Below are 15,575 nucleotides of genomic sequence, written 5' to 3' on the forward strand. Positions count from 1 at the left end.
ATTTCCGATGTAAGGCTGTTCAAACTGGCTTACACTGACTGAAGTCGATCTCTATATATCTCCTTATAAAATAAAACACAAAAATATAGAAATATTCCCGATGCAAGGCTGTTGAAACCGGCCTTGCACTGACTGAAACCGACCTCCATTCAGGAAAACTCTGACAGTATATATATCGATATTAGGATAATTAAAGAAGGAAAAATAAGTTAATTAATAGGACAAACGGTGCAGTATGGGATAGCTAGCTTTGCCAAAGCCATATCATCTACCCCTGCATTCACTATTAATTATTAATATAATAAGTTTTAAAGTCCATAAACTACTGGGATGCTACAATTAAACTCATTTGATGATATTCCTAATAACAAGTAATATTAGTTTTAGCTCTAATAGAAATCAATCAATCAATTAACTAAGAAAAATACTATCTTAATGTAAATAAGTAGAGAAGTAGCTAGCAGCCTATGAAAAACACGAAGAGGGGGGTCATCAGAAGATTGGAATTTATAAATGAATTGACAACAAACCAAGTAGAGAAGTCGCGTAGGAAAATGGAGAAATGGAGAACAAAATGACTTGGCAACAAAATATATAAAAGTTAGGGAATATATATGTACAGCAGCAACATACATGCACAAGCTCCGCTTCATGTGATGTAACATTGGAAGTGAGCTGAAGCTCTAAGATATATAGAATGATAGACTCAGGTCCCATCCTCCACACCTGTGTTGTATTTGTAATGGTTGAAGCACTTTCAGTCCAGTCGTCCTCACCCAAATTTGTATTGATTGACTATGAAATTACATTTGATATGAGATGAAGGTCAGCATCGATCCATCGGCAATTAATTTATTATTAGATCGAGCTAGCTTTTTTGTATTAAAAAAAAAAAAAAAGTAGCATCAGATGGGACGGGTGGGCGGGTAGCGTCTAGTAGAAGGTGATGTGTCATGCGTCCATCGGAAAGCCAAGTAATTCAAATAAGTGACTAAATATTAAGACTGAGATAATAAGAATTACGCACGTCTATGCTGGGTTAGTAATTAACCCGGACAATAATTAAGCTACTAAAACAAAAAAAAAAAAAAAGAAACAATTAAGGCATGGACGTTGATGGGCTCCCCCTCCCTCCCTCCTGAGAGCTGAGATTGACACCTGAGCTTGCTTTCATTCAAAGACCATAAAAATTGCATTGAGTTTTACACGCACCTACATAGGCCCGGCCCGTACATGTCCAGTACTGATCATCATTGTGCGTGTTTAGATTCTTTTTTATCTCACTACTCTAAATTAGATTACATGATTACAAAACCTACAACAGACCACCTCAAGCTCAATGCATCCATCTTATCAATTAATCCAATAAATAAAAGTTCAGTCAAAGAGGAAAACCTCACTTCAACTATACATAACCATGTCACCTTCTCTCTTAAAAAATTTAAGCAATTAATAGAAATCAAAATCAATATTCTAATTAGCTAATTATTCCATTTTCTTCTACCGGCCAAATAAAATAAAACAAGCTGTAGCGAGGGAAAACTGTGTAACAAATTAAAAGTTCATTGATTACAACTTTTTTTGCTTATATATCCTTCAATTGGTTAACATTTCCCAATCCGACTAGGCAACTATGCATGACATGACCTCTTCAATTGAATAATAATAATAATAATAATAATAATAATAATAATAATAATAATAATAATTAAAGAGCTGCAAATTAACGGATCCGATTTTAAAAAGGATATACTTAGAATCAAGTTTGATTCATAATATTCATATCCATATCTGATCTTATATCCAGCTTATTCAAATTATTCTTGTACACTATTCATAAATTAAATAATAAAAATTTTCTAAATATTATGGCTATGGGTTGTAAATAAATTTAACTCAATATGGCTTTGGTAGTATCAAAATGACTTAAAAAAGATCTTTGAAACTTGACTCTTTGTAAATATACAACAAATGAAGCAAATTAACTTAGACATACATAACATAAATATTTAATTCAATGACACATACACATAGTAGATGGTATATATTGGGGTGTGGATTCCTATTTAATTCAATTATAACAGGATAGAATTGCGATTACTTTATTTGGATCCAATCCGAATTGAACAAATTAAATACGATTCAGAGCGCTAAACAGTAAAGGGCATTAGGACAAGCTACAATGAGGATGCACCCATCATCACCATATTAATAGAAAATGAGACGACCTCCTCCTCAGGACCACCTTTCTAGCTAATAGGTCACTTATTAAACGAAACTTTATCTCTTCTTGAGTAAATTAAAAAAGAAATATAAAGGGCTAAATTAAGTGGGCTGAGGAACCAAACACGGTCAATAATGCAAGAACATTCCCCATCTGATGACCAGTGCTAGATTGGCCACGTCATGGCTAGTCGCTTAGATGTGGCAGAAGTTAGGTAGATGAAGAAGCATATGCAATATACCTGCAGGCTGCCCTTATTAGGAGCTAAAATTGTTCATAACAATAGCATATACTTGAGTGTTGAAGTGTTGAATCTTCGCCAGCTAGCTAGCATGGTGATCACTAAACACAGAAGAGAAGAGCTATATATGCTGTGAACGTTGTGGGTATCAAGTATATTTTCTCTTTTCTCTGAGGAAGAGAAATGCAATAAAAGGAAAAGGAAACTTCGGTGGTCCAATCGATCATGGTGGTAGCTATCAAGCTTTTTATTTCTCCAATTGCTTTTTTCTCTAGTCGATATCCAATGTGAAGGTAAGGACCACTTGCTCTGATTTATTTTTAATTTAATTTACTTTCACATTAATTTATATCATTGGAGCTTGAATATTATTAATAAAAATAAGAAATTATTTTAAAGCAAAATCGTACAGCCAATTAGTGGTGAAGAAGTCAAAGTAGTTTCTAGTGAGTGGAGAGGAGAGAACAAAGGATAAAGTAATTGATATAAGACAGAGAGAAAGAGAGAGGGAATGTGACCCAATTAGAAAAATCCAATTGATGTGATCCTTGAGCATCCTTGTCACTCAAGTGTTACTAGTGGCAATGAGTATGATTTCAGGATAACCTTCCCACCTAATCAATTGAGGCCTCAGGGAGATTTTCAAATCGACGTAGAGCAGCCGAGATGTAACATCATCAAAGCCATGGGCGAGGGCCGGGGGGCTAGGAAAACAGAGAAAAAAAAAAAAAAAAAGGTGAATATCGACTCCAATATAATGAAGCACACATAGACATAATCCGGCCCACGTAAAAGCATGCATACACATAGTCGGTAAGGTGGTTTTTTAGTCCCAATCACCGATACATTATTCACGGAAAATTAAGCAGGCCGTCACGAACTCACGATTAATAACTAGAAGTAATTAATATTGATCACGATGAATATGTTTGGTCCTTGTCCTGCTCCTGGCGGCCTGGCGGCCTGGTCCTTCCATATTAATTGTTAATTAGAGAGAACATTTATGTACTGTTGAGTATTATGACGAGGAGGTTAAAATTAAGTTCTAGGCTTATAGCTAGTTTGTTAAGGCATTAATTTACATTATAATTAATAATAACAACAATGCTAGCTAACTAACTCATGAGAATTGAGATGTGAGTAGCTAGAAACTCCCAGTTTTTAATTAGACGCCCTGTTTAATTTTATTTTGTACGTTATGACCCTGGTCCATGCCAGTGGTCTTAAATCAAGGAATGTTGACATTCATCATCGTGAACACAGCCACCCAATCTGCTTATATATAGTTGAGTTACAGCACACACGTTCTCGCAATTCAAGCCATGTAATCATCTCTCTCTCTCTCGCTCGCACATATACCCCCCCACACACCCCCACATACACACAAACGCACAGGCATGAATACGTACGAAATGCCGGGCTCAAGATATGCAAGTCATCAAAGAAAGAAATCCATGTTGTGGGGATGCTCTCTGTCCCTGTTGGTTGTTGCAATTGTTGCATTTTCTTGTGTAACCATTATTAGATCCTCAGGAGGAGGAGGAGGAGGAGTCCAGCCAAAACCCACAAAACCTCGTACCTCCGTAGTCTCTCGAGCCGTTGTCTCTACTTGCAAGGACACACTTTACCGAAAGCTTTGCGAGTCATCGCTTCGTCTCTCGTCCACGGATGCTCCCCCAAAAACTTCAGGGGAGGTGTTTGACCTCTCAGTCAAGTTGGCCATCAGCCAAGCTGAGTCAGCTCGGTCGCTAGCATTCAACCTCAGTCTTGTTCGTCAAAAACAAGGGACCACCCATCATTATTCCATCACCGCCATGGACGACTGCATCGAGCTACTCGACGATAGCCTAGACCACCTCAACAATGTCCTGGACCCCAAGAAGAACCCGAGCCCAGACGACATACAGACATGGTTAAGTGCAGCCCTCACAAATCAAGACACTTGTCTGGAGAGCCTCCAGAATTACAAGTTTTCAACCGAAAAGGACATGATGGATGGGCATGCAAAAAACCTGTCTCAATTGATTAGTAACTCCCTAGCGTTGTACAAAACAACGAAGAGGATAAAAGACGCGAAAATTCCCAATCTCGGCGGTGGTGGTGGTGGTGGCGGCCGAAGATTGTTAACCGATGATGATAAGTTTCCGGCATGGCTGTCCAAAGGAGAACGAAAGCTTCTAGAAACATCAATCAAGGACATAGAAGCTAACGCGGTGGTAGCCCAGGACGGAAGTGGGACACACACGACCATTGCGGAGGCAATTGCCTCAGCATCCCTGGTAGGTGGTGGTGGTGGGAGGACCGTAATTCACCTCAAAGCGGGGACTTATAATGAGAATATAAACATTCCCACCAAACAGAAAAACGTTATGTTGGTGGGAGATGGGAAGGGCGTCACTGTTATCGTTGGAAGCAAAAATGCTGAACAAGGCTCCACAACCTTCCGCTCTGCTACCGTCGGTAAGAAATACGTACTACAACACAGTTTTCACTTTTCACTTTTCACAGATAAACAAATAAAATGAGTTCTTGCACGCTAGAAGGGACTCCGGATCACCTGCCAATAATATACGTTCCAACCATCCAAACATGATCTCACACTATACACTCATCATACATTGCGGGCCCCAACCTCACGGTGAGATGTGCGGTGTTAGATGAAATTGGTAGAGGGTTGAAACGTATTTTATTGGCAGAATATCTCGTCTAACTTTATTCTTGACTCTTGACTCGTCGGGGCCGGGAGCAGCATACCACACACCAGCTGTATTTATCATTAAGACCAATCGCCAATTTTTAACCACATGACAGAGGCTATTCGGTAACCAGTATTGGGCCTTAAGGCCCTCAACCCCGCTGCATGACAATATTAATACTTGATAGTGCAGTGCCTACTGATCATGTACATTATATATATATATATATATATATATATATATATATATATATTTAATTTCAGGGTTGTGGGAGGTGAAATGATATTCTCTCTACGTAAGTTTTGGTAGAAATAGACTTATTATTATTATTATTATTATTATTATTATTATTATTATTATTATATGTCTTCTAACCTCCAACTCACAAGTAAGACACCCCTTCCCCAACTCGGATTTGGTCTCAACAACCTCCAACAAATGTCCCAATAAGCCACTGAAAATCTTCTGTCTTTCATGGCGATATTTCAGAATATATATAAGATTATTGGGACACTTGCGGGATCAGATCCGGAATTCCCCCACCCAAAATTTATATAAATTATTATTATCATGGTTTTTAAAAATGAATCGGTGATTGAACCGGTTAGGGTTCGGTTATTGATTTGAACGGTTCGATTGTTTGATTCAAACGATTGACTCGTTCTGATAAAAATAAAAAAATTAGAAAACGGTCAAAACTATTTGAATGATTAATCTACTTACTAACCAAAATTAACGGTTTTGAGAAAAAAACAGTTTTAAGAGAAACCGGTTCCCGGTTTTTCAGGTCCGATCTGGTTTTAAAAACCATATTGTTGTTGCCGCTTGTGTCTTCCAACCCCCCAACCAGGAGATCCCTCTCTCCTAATTTTATGGGGTATAAGAAATATGGATGATAGTTGTGGGAGTTTGGCACTGAGTTCCAAAGCCCGTAGATGGACGGGTAATCAGGAAATTTTAAGACCTAAACGCCCTCTATTTGGGCCACCAAAGCCCCCTGTACTCACTTAAATGTATTCTTTTTCAATTGACATTACGCCCCTACATTTGTGTCCCTATTTATGTCCTTTATAGAAGAGTCAAAATGAACTCAGACGACCATCACAAACAAGCTTTTGTTTTCTTAGGAATCACATGTGGACAAAGATGTACTCGTATGCACAGAGGACTTAGATTTTGCCCTTTTGTTTTTTTGGTATTTGGTGACGAATCTACTAGTGAATACCATCCTCTTCACTAGATACCCTGCCGCCCACCCGCCACTGATAAAGTCCTTGAACCCGCCACTGCTCTTACACTAATAATGATAAAATGTAAAATGGAGTCAGCTTCTACTTGTGGTACAGGTTAAGGGCTTAAAGCCACAAGACACTTGCCATGTGTCTATAATATATATTAATTTTTAAGGCATGTGCCTAAGTTTTTTAAATATAGGGCTATAAGTAAGAAGAGAATCAAATTAGAAAATTGTCAATTTTAGTTAGATAAATCAGAAATGGGAGAATTATGGGGTATAATGTTTGATCATTTCTTTTTTTTTTTCTTTCTTTTGATAAATTACCATTTTCATTCCAACTACAAATATTTTTAACCCTCTTTTTTTTTTAAATAAAAAAAAAAAACCTAACCAAATGTTAGATGTGTATCGGGTTAGTTTCAACCATAGAATTAAACATCTGGCCAATTTTAAGGATTTATTTTTAACTTTTTTTTTTGGAAGGCTCTTTTTAACCGTTTAAATCAATAAGGTGATCTCTGCATGCATTAGAATAAGATACCACCAAAAAAAAGAAAAGAAATAAGATAAATTTGTTGTTTAAGTGAAAAAAAAACTATCGTTTTCATGATAACAATAAAGGATTCAAAAGCGAAATGATATCTCGGGCCACATGCCATTTTGTCATAAAGCGATAAACCGCTTTGGATTTGCGGCCCAACATGGATATCTGGAGAGCACCAACTCTGTTCAATGCTTTGTCGGTATCCTCCCCAAAAAGAATCAAAAGGTTTCCTTAAATTTATAAAATTTTTAAAATTACAACTCTCCATAGTCTTACTAATAGCTCTTTATAAGTTACATCTTGTCCATAAATTTAAAATTAATTTACGATTAGGATTTATCTCACCTATATCACCTATATGATAGGACTAAAAATTCTGATTTAGGCTGAATAACCATTCTTTCAATTTAAATTTATAATTTCCTTACAAGGACTCAGAAAATTTGAGGAAAAACCTTACATATGTATGACCGCGTGCACAAGCACGTGCTGAATAAAAAATTGTTTTACTCATTTGAACATTTTTAATATTTAATTATTTTTTATATCATTTTGAAAGGTTACACAATATGGTACCCATCTCAATGCAAGTACAAGCGAATTTGATTTACAATTCATTTTATTTTGTATTAACATAAAGTTTTTGCCTTTTTTCATTTTACAATCTGCATTATGAAATCAGATGTTATAATAAATACAACTTAACTTGTAAATCTTTCCAAATTATTCTAATTTTTGTTTCCATTTATAATAAATAAATTTTATTATTATTATTATTATTATTATTATTATTATTATTATTATTATTATTATTATAGTTGTTGTTGTTATATCTTAATAAACACATGCTGAATGTGGGCCCAAGCAAAGGCAATTTATCGGGAGCAGCCCTTCAGTGAGTTCCCAAGAACCAACCCTCTCTACATGAATTAATTGGCCAGATGTGGGTCAACTGGCAACCCTAGAACCAATATTTTTCTTTTGAACTGTATGTATTACATTTAGAAATATGCGAAGCATAGCTTGCCACGTTGGTCCTCACACCTAGCGTCTCACAGGCGCCTCACACGTACATCCTACCATGTATTGAAAATATGTTCCTTATTTATTAGTTATTATTTACTGGAGATGCTCCCAATGCACGGTGGATGTACAGGCGCCCATTTGTGAGAGCAGATCCCACTCCGTAAATGTGATAGTGATAGCATGTCTGCCCCTCACGACGTTGCGCCCCAAAAACGTCCCACGGCATCACGTGATGCCGCGTGTCCTCTCACACTCGGGCACCCGAGATAATGGAATGGCCGTTAGCACGTCTAGTTAGCTCTCATTTTGCCCCAAAAGCCAGTTAGAACCCATTTCTCATTTTTCTCTCTCTAATCTCAGCCTTTTACCAGGACTTTCGACCTCCACTTTCTGAAATTCGCCGAAACTTGCCGAGTTCGTTCCGGAAAATAGCCAACCGGTGGTGCGTTTATATCTTCACTCTCAGATCTGACATTCTTAGATTTGTTTTTCTCAAAGAGCAGTAGAGTGCTTCCATGGTGAAGCAATTCTGCAACAAACTAACTACACATTAAATCGAAGAACTACATAAGAATTGACATGGAAAGAAAGAGAACAGCACAGATAAAATCCAATTATCAGACTTTCCTTGAGGTTATATTCCTTCAGCGCATCTTCTCTTCTCTTTAGCCAAACCATCCAATCAAATGAACAGATAATGAATTTTGAAAGCAATGCTCTTAGTTTTTGAAGCAAAAGAATTTGAGGGCTGTGAAAAGAAATGCTTAGGGACTAAAAAATTTGAGAAAAACAAATATGAGTCTGAGACTGAGAATGCCAGATCTGAGAGTGAAGATGGAAATACACCGCTTGTTGGTTATCTTCCAAAACGAACTTGACAAGTTCTAGCGATTTCCGACAGGTTTTAAAGAGCGGAGGTCGAGAGTTCAGGTGAGAAGCTGAGATTCAAAAGAGAATAGTGAGAGATGGATTTGAACTGGCTTTTTGGGCAAAATGATAGCTAACGGCCTGCATAAAGGAGAGGTGCCCAGGTGTGGGAGGACACGCGACATCTTGTGATGCCGTGGGACGTTTTTGGGACGCAACTTCATCGGGGGGGCAGATTCGAACTCTGATAGCATCACTATCAATATCAGTTAGAAAAATTATAAAGTAATTATTCAGTTAGGGGAGTTTTGGGGGGTGGTTGTTTAAGACTTTAAGACATTAATAAGGTCTAAGTCTAAGGTGGACTATTAATACTCTATTAGTGCTACTACCAAATTGGAAATGAATAATAGTCCAAGTGAGATGGATCTCAATATATAATTAAGATTAGGAATGTAGGCAGTTGATGATGAGGTTATTATATATAATTGATTTCAGCTGCAATGGGCGAAGGATTTATTGCCCGAGACATAACTTTCGTAAACAACGCGGGTCCTGCCAAACATCAAGCAGTTGCCCTTCGAGTAGGAGCGGACAAGTCGGTGATATATCGGTGCTCCATAGTTGGGTACCAAGACACCCTCTACACTCACTCAAACCGCCAGTTCTACCGAGACACCGACATCTATGGCACCGTTGATTTCATATTTGGGAACTCGGCAGTTGTGTTTCAGAACTGCAACATATTCGTGAGGAAGGGCATGTCAGGTCAGAAAAGCTTTGTGACAGCCCAAGGGAGAAAAGATCCAAATCAAAACACCGGCATCTCAATCCACAACTGTAAGATCGTAGCGGCATCTGATGCCAAGGGTCAGCAGTCGACGTACTTGGGAAGACCATGGCAGCGTTACTCCAGGACGGTGATTATGCAATCCTACTTGGATGATTGCATCCACCCGGCAGGATGGTTTCCCTGGTCTGGCAGCTTCGCCCTTTCTACACTTTATTATGGGGAATACATGAACTCGGGTCCTGGTTCCTCCACATCTGGTCGCGTCAGCTGGTCTGGCTACCACCCCTCCCTTGCAACGGCGGAGGCCACAAAGTTCACTGTTGCCAATTTTATTGCGGGGAACCTTTGGCTGCCATCCACTGGGGTCGCATTTGATTCAGGCCTTCATGGATAAAATTAATTAATATCGTATTTGTAATTTGTATGGTCTCTAGATCCTCTCTACTTCTACGGCTCTACGCTATCTACCATACCGTAATTATAAGCCTGCTTAATTATGTGATTTCATTTGGAAATGTACAGTTGTCCAAAACAACTTTCTTTTAATTCTCTGTGTGTCTATGTAATTAAAATTTTCTTTCTACATATCCATGTATACAATACATTACCGCCGTGCAGTGGGATTTGGGAGCATCTCCCTTGCAAACTTGCATAATATATTATGTAGTACGAGAAGAAAATGAGATGTTCTCCATGTGTGACTGCCATGATATATAGGTAAACCGTAAACGTGGGCAGACTTATTATTGTGGGCGACTCAAATTAGAATACCTACTCTATGCTTTCTGCTTTATATACGCAGGTAAAGTGAGAAACGAGAAAATTAACATAGGAAGGTTAGTATTAGCATATCTATAAATATATTAATACCATCCTGCTCAATCCGAAGTGGTGCAAGAATTAAGGAGAGCAACTAGATAGTTCTTGTTGACAAGCGGGATCGAGTTACAAGGATGAGGTCGTGCTTCAAGACCTGCTATCAAGAAAGAAGTTAGAGGCCCGAGGAGTTATCCCCGGATAAGTACTCCAATGCTCAAGTCAGTAGAAAGTGACAGATGGTCAGGCCGAGCTATAAGGATGTTGATCCAAGATAAGTAGTAGTATAGGTCTTAGAAGTTTGGATCCCTTACCTCGAGCATGGAGTACCTTTTTATAGTCAAAGATTCGTGTCCTAATCGAATTGAGCTTCCGGGGTTGTCGGGATGAGGTTAGCAACCGAGGTTTCCAGGACAGAGTCCCATTTCCTAGCGGAATCGTCTTCCATATTCCTCTTTATCCGTAGTTGTGCTCATCCATGTGATGTGTGGTTGACGTGGCTGAAAGGATAAGATGGGGGGCCACAATAATAGTGTAGCTCAGCCAAGCTATGCCGACATGGCCGAGCTAGGCCGATGTGCCCAAGCTATGCCGACATAGATGAGCTAGGCCGATGTGGCCGAGCTATGCCGACGTGGTCGGGCGATAGCTGGGCGGCCACATTCTCATAGGGCCAGCTCAACCATGACCGGAACACCACACCCCCAGTTCTGAGGTCGAGGAATGAAGTAGTCCAATTCGTTCTTTGGCTGAGGAACACCCAAGTTGATTTTTGGATGAGCGTCTGGCCCCTTTGGTGTTCCTTCGCACTTGTCGCAATCTTGAGGACCGGGCAATATGGAATGTGGCCAAAGAATCTTCCCATCGTTGGCCACAGAACTCTAAGAGCTCCGACTTCGGATTCCAAACACCACTCCCCCAGTTCTAGAGCCGAGGAGGGGGAGTGCTTGGTCCAAAGTATTGCACGGTTGCATAGCTTGGTAGAGTGTCGAGGTGTCAAACTGAGCTTCCAACTCCGTCCTCCTAGTGGAAACGAGGAACGGCTTTGATTCCAAGTGGAAGTCGAGCTTCTATGTCGTGGTCACAGTGATGCTCGGCCATGATGCGCCGAGCTTTGGGGTTGGGTCTGAATTTCGAAGGTAAGGCCATTGTGATGCTCGACCATGATGTGTCAAGCTTCCGAAGTCGAGGCTTAGCCTTGTTGTATGCCGAGGAAAGGCTTTTTACTGTTGGTTGGAGGCGGAGCTTCGGAGTTGAGGTCGTTGTGATGCTCGGCCATAGTGCACCGAGCTACGGAGTCAGGGCCCTTAGGGTTGCCAAGCTATGGAACTGAGGCCATTGCGATACTCGGCTATGTCTTGCCAAGCTTTGAAGCTGAGGGCCTCCAGGTGCCAAGCTTGTTGTGATGTTTGATTGTGACTTGCCGAGCTTCAAAGCTGGGGGCCTCGTAAGTGTCGAGCTATTGTGATGCTTGGTTGTGGCTTTCCGACCTTCGAAGTTAGGGGCCTCGCAGGTGCCAAGCTATTGTGATGCTTGATTGTGGTCTGCCAAGCTTTGAAATTGGGGGTATGCTCATCGGTTGAGGAACTTGTACTTGAAATTTCGGGATCCGAGCACCACTCCCCTAGTTTCGAAGTCGAAGAGTGGGATGCTCGGCTTAGGCAAAGCGAGGCCTCCTTTGTTGTTGGGCGTCTCGAGGAAACCAGGGGAACTAGTTGACCTAGTGGGCCTGGGTGAACCTCAAGCACCTGCATCAGTGGTTGGACCGCTACCGCTAGGTGGACCGGAGCAATTAATGCCCTGGCCGTTGCTTGTCAAGGTCGTCACTTCGATTTCTGAGGCTTTGTGTATGTAGTAGCAGGCACGTCGATTGGTCTTCCCAAGCTTTGTTAGGGCGGCGTTTGATCTTTACTGTACATCTAGCGTCGATTCGCATTCTTGTGGGCTATAAGAGGGGATGAAGGGGCATTTCCCCCTTGTCATTTGCAATAGGAGTTGCTGGGATAGCTCAGCGGGGTGTTGTCAGCGTTGCTCAGTGCTTTGTTTTTATTCCTCGGCTTCAAGCTCGGTAAGATGTCTTCCTCATCTTCCCATTCTCCGCTTCTAGCTCTTCTAGTTCTAGTGGGTCCGATTACGAGTCTGAGGATGGGGTTTTTGAAGATGTCGAGGTTGATCCTTCTAGTGTAGAAGTCGAGCTTCTATTGCTGGCAGGTCATCGATTTGGGACTTCCAATGAGGTGCCTGTAGCACTGTGAGATGGCAACCGATGCTCGGCCCAACGAATTTTATGTGTACGAGAATAGTCTAGAAGCCAGGTTGAGGTTTCCTCTGAACGAAGGGGTTGACGAGGTACTTGCATGGTTTTGAGTACTGCCGGTGCAGCTGATGCCAAACTCCTTTAGGTTTTTGGTCGGCCTTTTGTCCTACTGCGTCGTCCGTGATATCGAGTTGACACTGGGTATGGTGAACTTCTTTCTTCAACTCAAACTCACCAACAGGGCTATAACTATTTCTCGACTAGGAAGAATGTCAAAGTGCTGGTTGGGGCACCTTCCTCTCTGAAGCACTGGAACGAGACTTTCTTCTTTGTCCACTATCCTGGGGTCCTCCCCTTCCCGGTTGTGCTACAAGAGCCGAGAACGAGAGTGCCCCAACATCAATGGTCCACGCTTACTTCCTGAGTGTACCGATAACTTCCTTTAGGTCAGCCAAGTGGTGCTCGGCCTTTTAATTCTTTACTAGCATGTCGTCGATGTATGCTTCTACGTTTTGGCCAAGCTGATCCTTGAACACCTCATTCACTAGCCGTTGGTAAGTGGCTCCAGTGTTCTTGAGGCCAAAGGGCATTACCTTGTAGCAATACAAGTCGCGGTCAGTGATGAAAGCAGATTTCTCCTAATCGTCGATGTGCATCCGGATCTGATTGTACCCTGAGAAGGCATCCATAAAGCTCGGGAGTTCATGGCCCATCGTTGCATCAATGAGTTGGTTGATCCTTGGTAAAGGAAAGTTGTCTTTGGGGCAGGCTTTGTTTAGGTCGGTGAAGTCGATGCATATCCTCCACTTCCCATTGGCTTTCTTCACCATCACCACGTTGGCTAGCCAGTCGGGGTATTTGACTTCTCGAATGAAGCCGGTGTCGAGCAATTTTTGCACTTCATCTGTGATCACTTGCCACCATTCTGTCACGAAGATCATCTTCTTCTGCTTGATAAGCCGGTAGCGAGGACTGGCATTCAAACGATGCGTGATGATCTCGAGGTCGATCCCCGGCATATCTGCTGCCGACCAAGCAAATATGCCAGTGTGGTCCCTTAGTAGCTGTACAAGCTCTTCCTAGAGGCGGTCATCTAGGATAGAACCAACCTGGACTATCCTCTCAGGGTCTTCTTCGTTGAGTGGCACCTGGATGAGGTTTTCAACAGTTTGGTCGCATTGTGCTCTCACTTCATCCCTTAGATCATAAGCTTTTTCCATCAATGTTTCCGTGGCCGAGCGTGGTCCAAGGTAGGAGAGCAAGTAGCACTACCGCGCAGTTCTTTGGTCCCCACGTGCTACCCCTATGCCATATTCAGTGAGGAACTTCATGGCGAGGTGGAATGTAGAGACTGTAGCCTGCAAAGCGTTAAGGGTCGGCCTGCCGAGGATGGCATTGTACTATGAGGGGCAACGAACCACAATGAAGTCCACCATGGTCGTTGCAGTAATGTCACCATCTCCACTCAGTAAGGGAAGGGTTATTCTCCTGGTGGGTAGGAGGGACTCCCCAAAGAAGCCCATTAGGGGAGCGTTGACAGGGGTGAGGCGCTCCTTGTCGATGCCAAGCTTCTCAAATGCGTCCTCGAAGAGTACATCGGTGGAGGTACCTGTGTCAACCAGGATCCACCTTATCTCGAAGTTGGCCACCTCGACTGTGATTACCAAGGCGTCGTCATGCAGGGTCTGAACCCCCCGGAGGTCATTGTCGGTGAATGTGATAGATTGGCTGCGCTTCTTCTTGTGTCCCCAACTATCGATCTTACACAGTCGCGCATACTTCTTGTGCCCCAAGCTACTCTCTCCTCCTGCGATGATTCCACCTAATATGATGTGGATCACACCAGTAGGGGGAGCTCGGGGGGGTGGTCGAGCATCCTCCATGCGTTGTTGCTCCTGTGTCGGCTTCTCACTCTTGTCGATGAACCCACCAAGGTATTTGTGCCTGATCAGATCTTCAATGTGGTTGCGCAGGTCAAAGCAGTTCTCTGTGTTGTAGCCATGATCTCTATGGAACTCGTAATACTTGTCGCGGTTCCTTTTGTTGCTTTGCGTTTTCATCTTTTTGGGCCAACGAACGTATTTGCAGTCATAGATCTGCATCAGGACTTCAAACCGTGGCATATTGAGCGACGTGAAGTTCCAATAGGTCGGCGGGGGTGTCTGTGGTCTATGATCGAGTCAACAGTCTTGCCTCTTATGGTCCTGATCTGATCTTTTTGACTTTCGCTCCTTAGTATCTCTCCTCCTCTTGTCAGGCCTCTCTTCCTTGTCTCGCAATTGTGTCTATGCTTCTTCTACGTTGATATACTTCTGCGCATGGCTCATCAGCGCAGCCAAGGTTTGTAGAGGGTTCTTGGAGATGGAGAAGTTGAAAGAGGAGGGGCGAAGGCCGTGTTGAATAGCGGTGACAGCCACGGACTGGTTCAGGCTCCTGACATGTAGTGCTTCCTCATTGAATCTCGCCAGGTAGTCCTTGAGAGACTCGTTTTTCCTTTGTCACACCTGCATGAGGCTGGTTGAGGTCTTCCAATGCTTTGACTCGCTGTGAATTGTGCACGGAACTGAGTTTCCAACTGCTCTCATGACACTATTGAGCATGGAGGAAAAGAGGAATACCAGGTTAGGGTTGGACCTGTGAGGGTGGCCACCAATGTTTTGCACATTAGGCCCTCAGAAGATCCGTGCAACATTAGATGAGCCTTCAGTGCCTCGATATGGTCGGCGGGATCAGTGTTTCCATCGTACTTATTAAGCTGAGGTGCCCGCCATCCTGTGGGAGGTACCTTGTCCACAATCTCCTGGGTGAAGGGTGGTTCCTTGACAGTGGGCGCGACTGGTTTGTGCAGGCTGATCTGCAACCAACGCTGTGCTT

The 15,575-nt window shown here is 42.1% G+C and overlaps 2 protein-coding genes across 2 annotated transcripts; one reads left to right on the forward strand and one right to left on the reverse strand.

Moving 5' to 3' along the window:
• Positions 1-3,628: 3,628 nt before the first annotated feature.
• On the forward strand, positions 3,629-10,213 carry LOC148842063 (pectinesterase-like). Its single transcript, XM_088959967.1, has 2 exons — positions 3,629-4,925; positions 9,334-10,213. The coding sequence occupies exons 1-2, from the start codon at positions 3,863-3,865 to the stop codon at positions 10,020-10,022; spliced, it is 1,752 nt and encodes a 583-aa protein (XP_088816093.1). The 5' UTR covers positions 3,629-3,862; the 3' UTR covers positions 10,023-10,213.
• A 3,888-nt stretch (positions 10,214-14,101) lies between these two features.
• On the reverse strand, positions 14,102-14,824 carry LOC148842064 (uncharacterized). Its single transcript, XM_088957796.1, has one exon. It carries the CDS (start codon positions 14,822-14,824, stop codon positions 14,102-14,104), a length of 723 nt encoding a protein of 240 aa, XP_088813922.1.
• Positions 14,825-15,575: the final 751 nt, after the last annotated feature.

Source organism: Nelumbo lutea, chromosome 8 (genome assembly GCF_056320005.1).
Source record: "Nelumbo lutea isolate HS-2025 chromosome 8, American lotus-T2T, whole genome shotgun sequence".
In the NCBI taxonomy this organism is placed as follows: domain Eukaryota; kingdom Viridiplantae; phylum Streptophyta; class Magnoliopsida; order Proteales; family Nelumbonaceae; genus Nelumbo; species Nelumbo lutea.

Bases quoted from the DNA above. Each gene is read 5' to 3' on its own strand.
- LOC148842064 (XM_088957796.1), bottom strand. From the start codon at position 14,824: ATGCCACGGTTTGAAGTCCTGATGCAGATCTATGACTGCAAATACGTT.
- LOC148842063 (XM_088959967.1), top strand. From the start codon at position 3,863: ATGAATACGTACGAAATGCCGGGCTCAAGATATGCAAGTCATCAAAGA. The intron at 4,926-9,333 runs GTAAGAAATACG...AATTGATTTCAG, and splicing joins CTTCCGCTCTGCTACCGTCG to CTGCAATGGGCGAAGGATTT.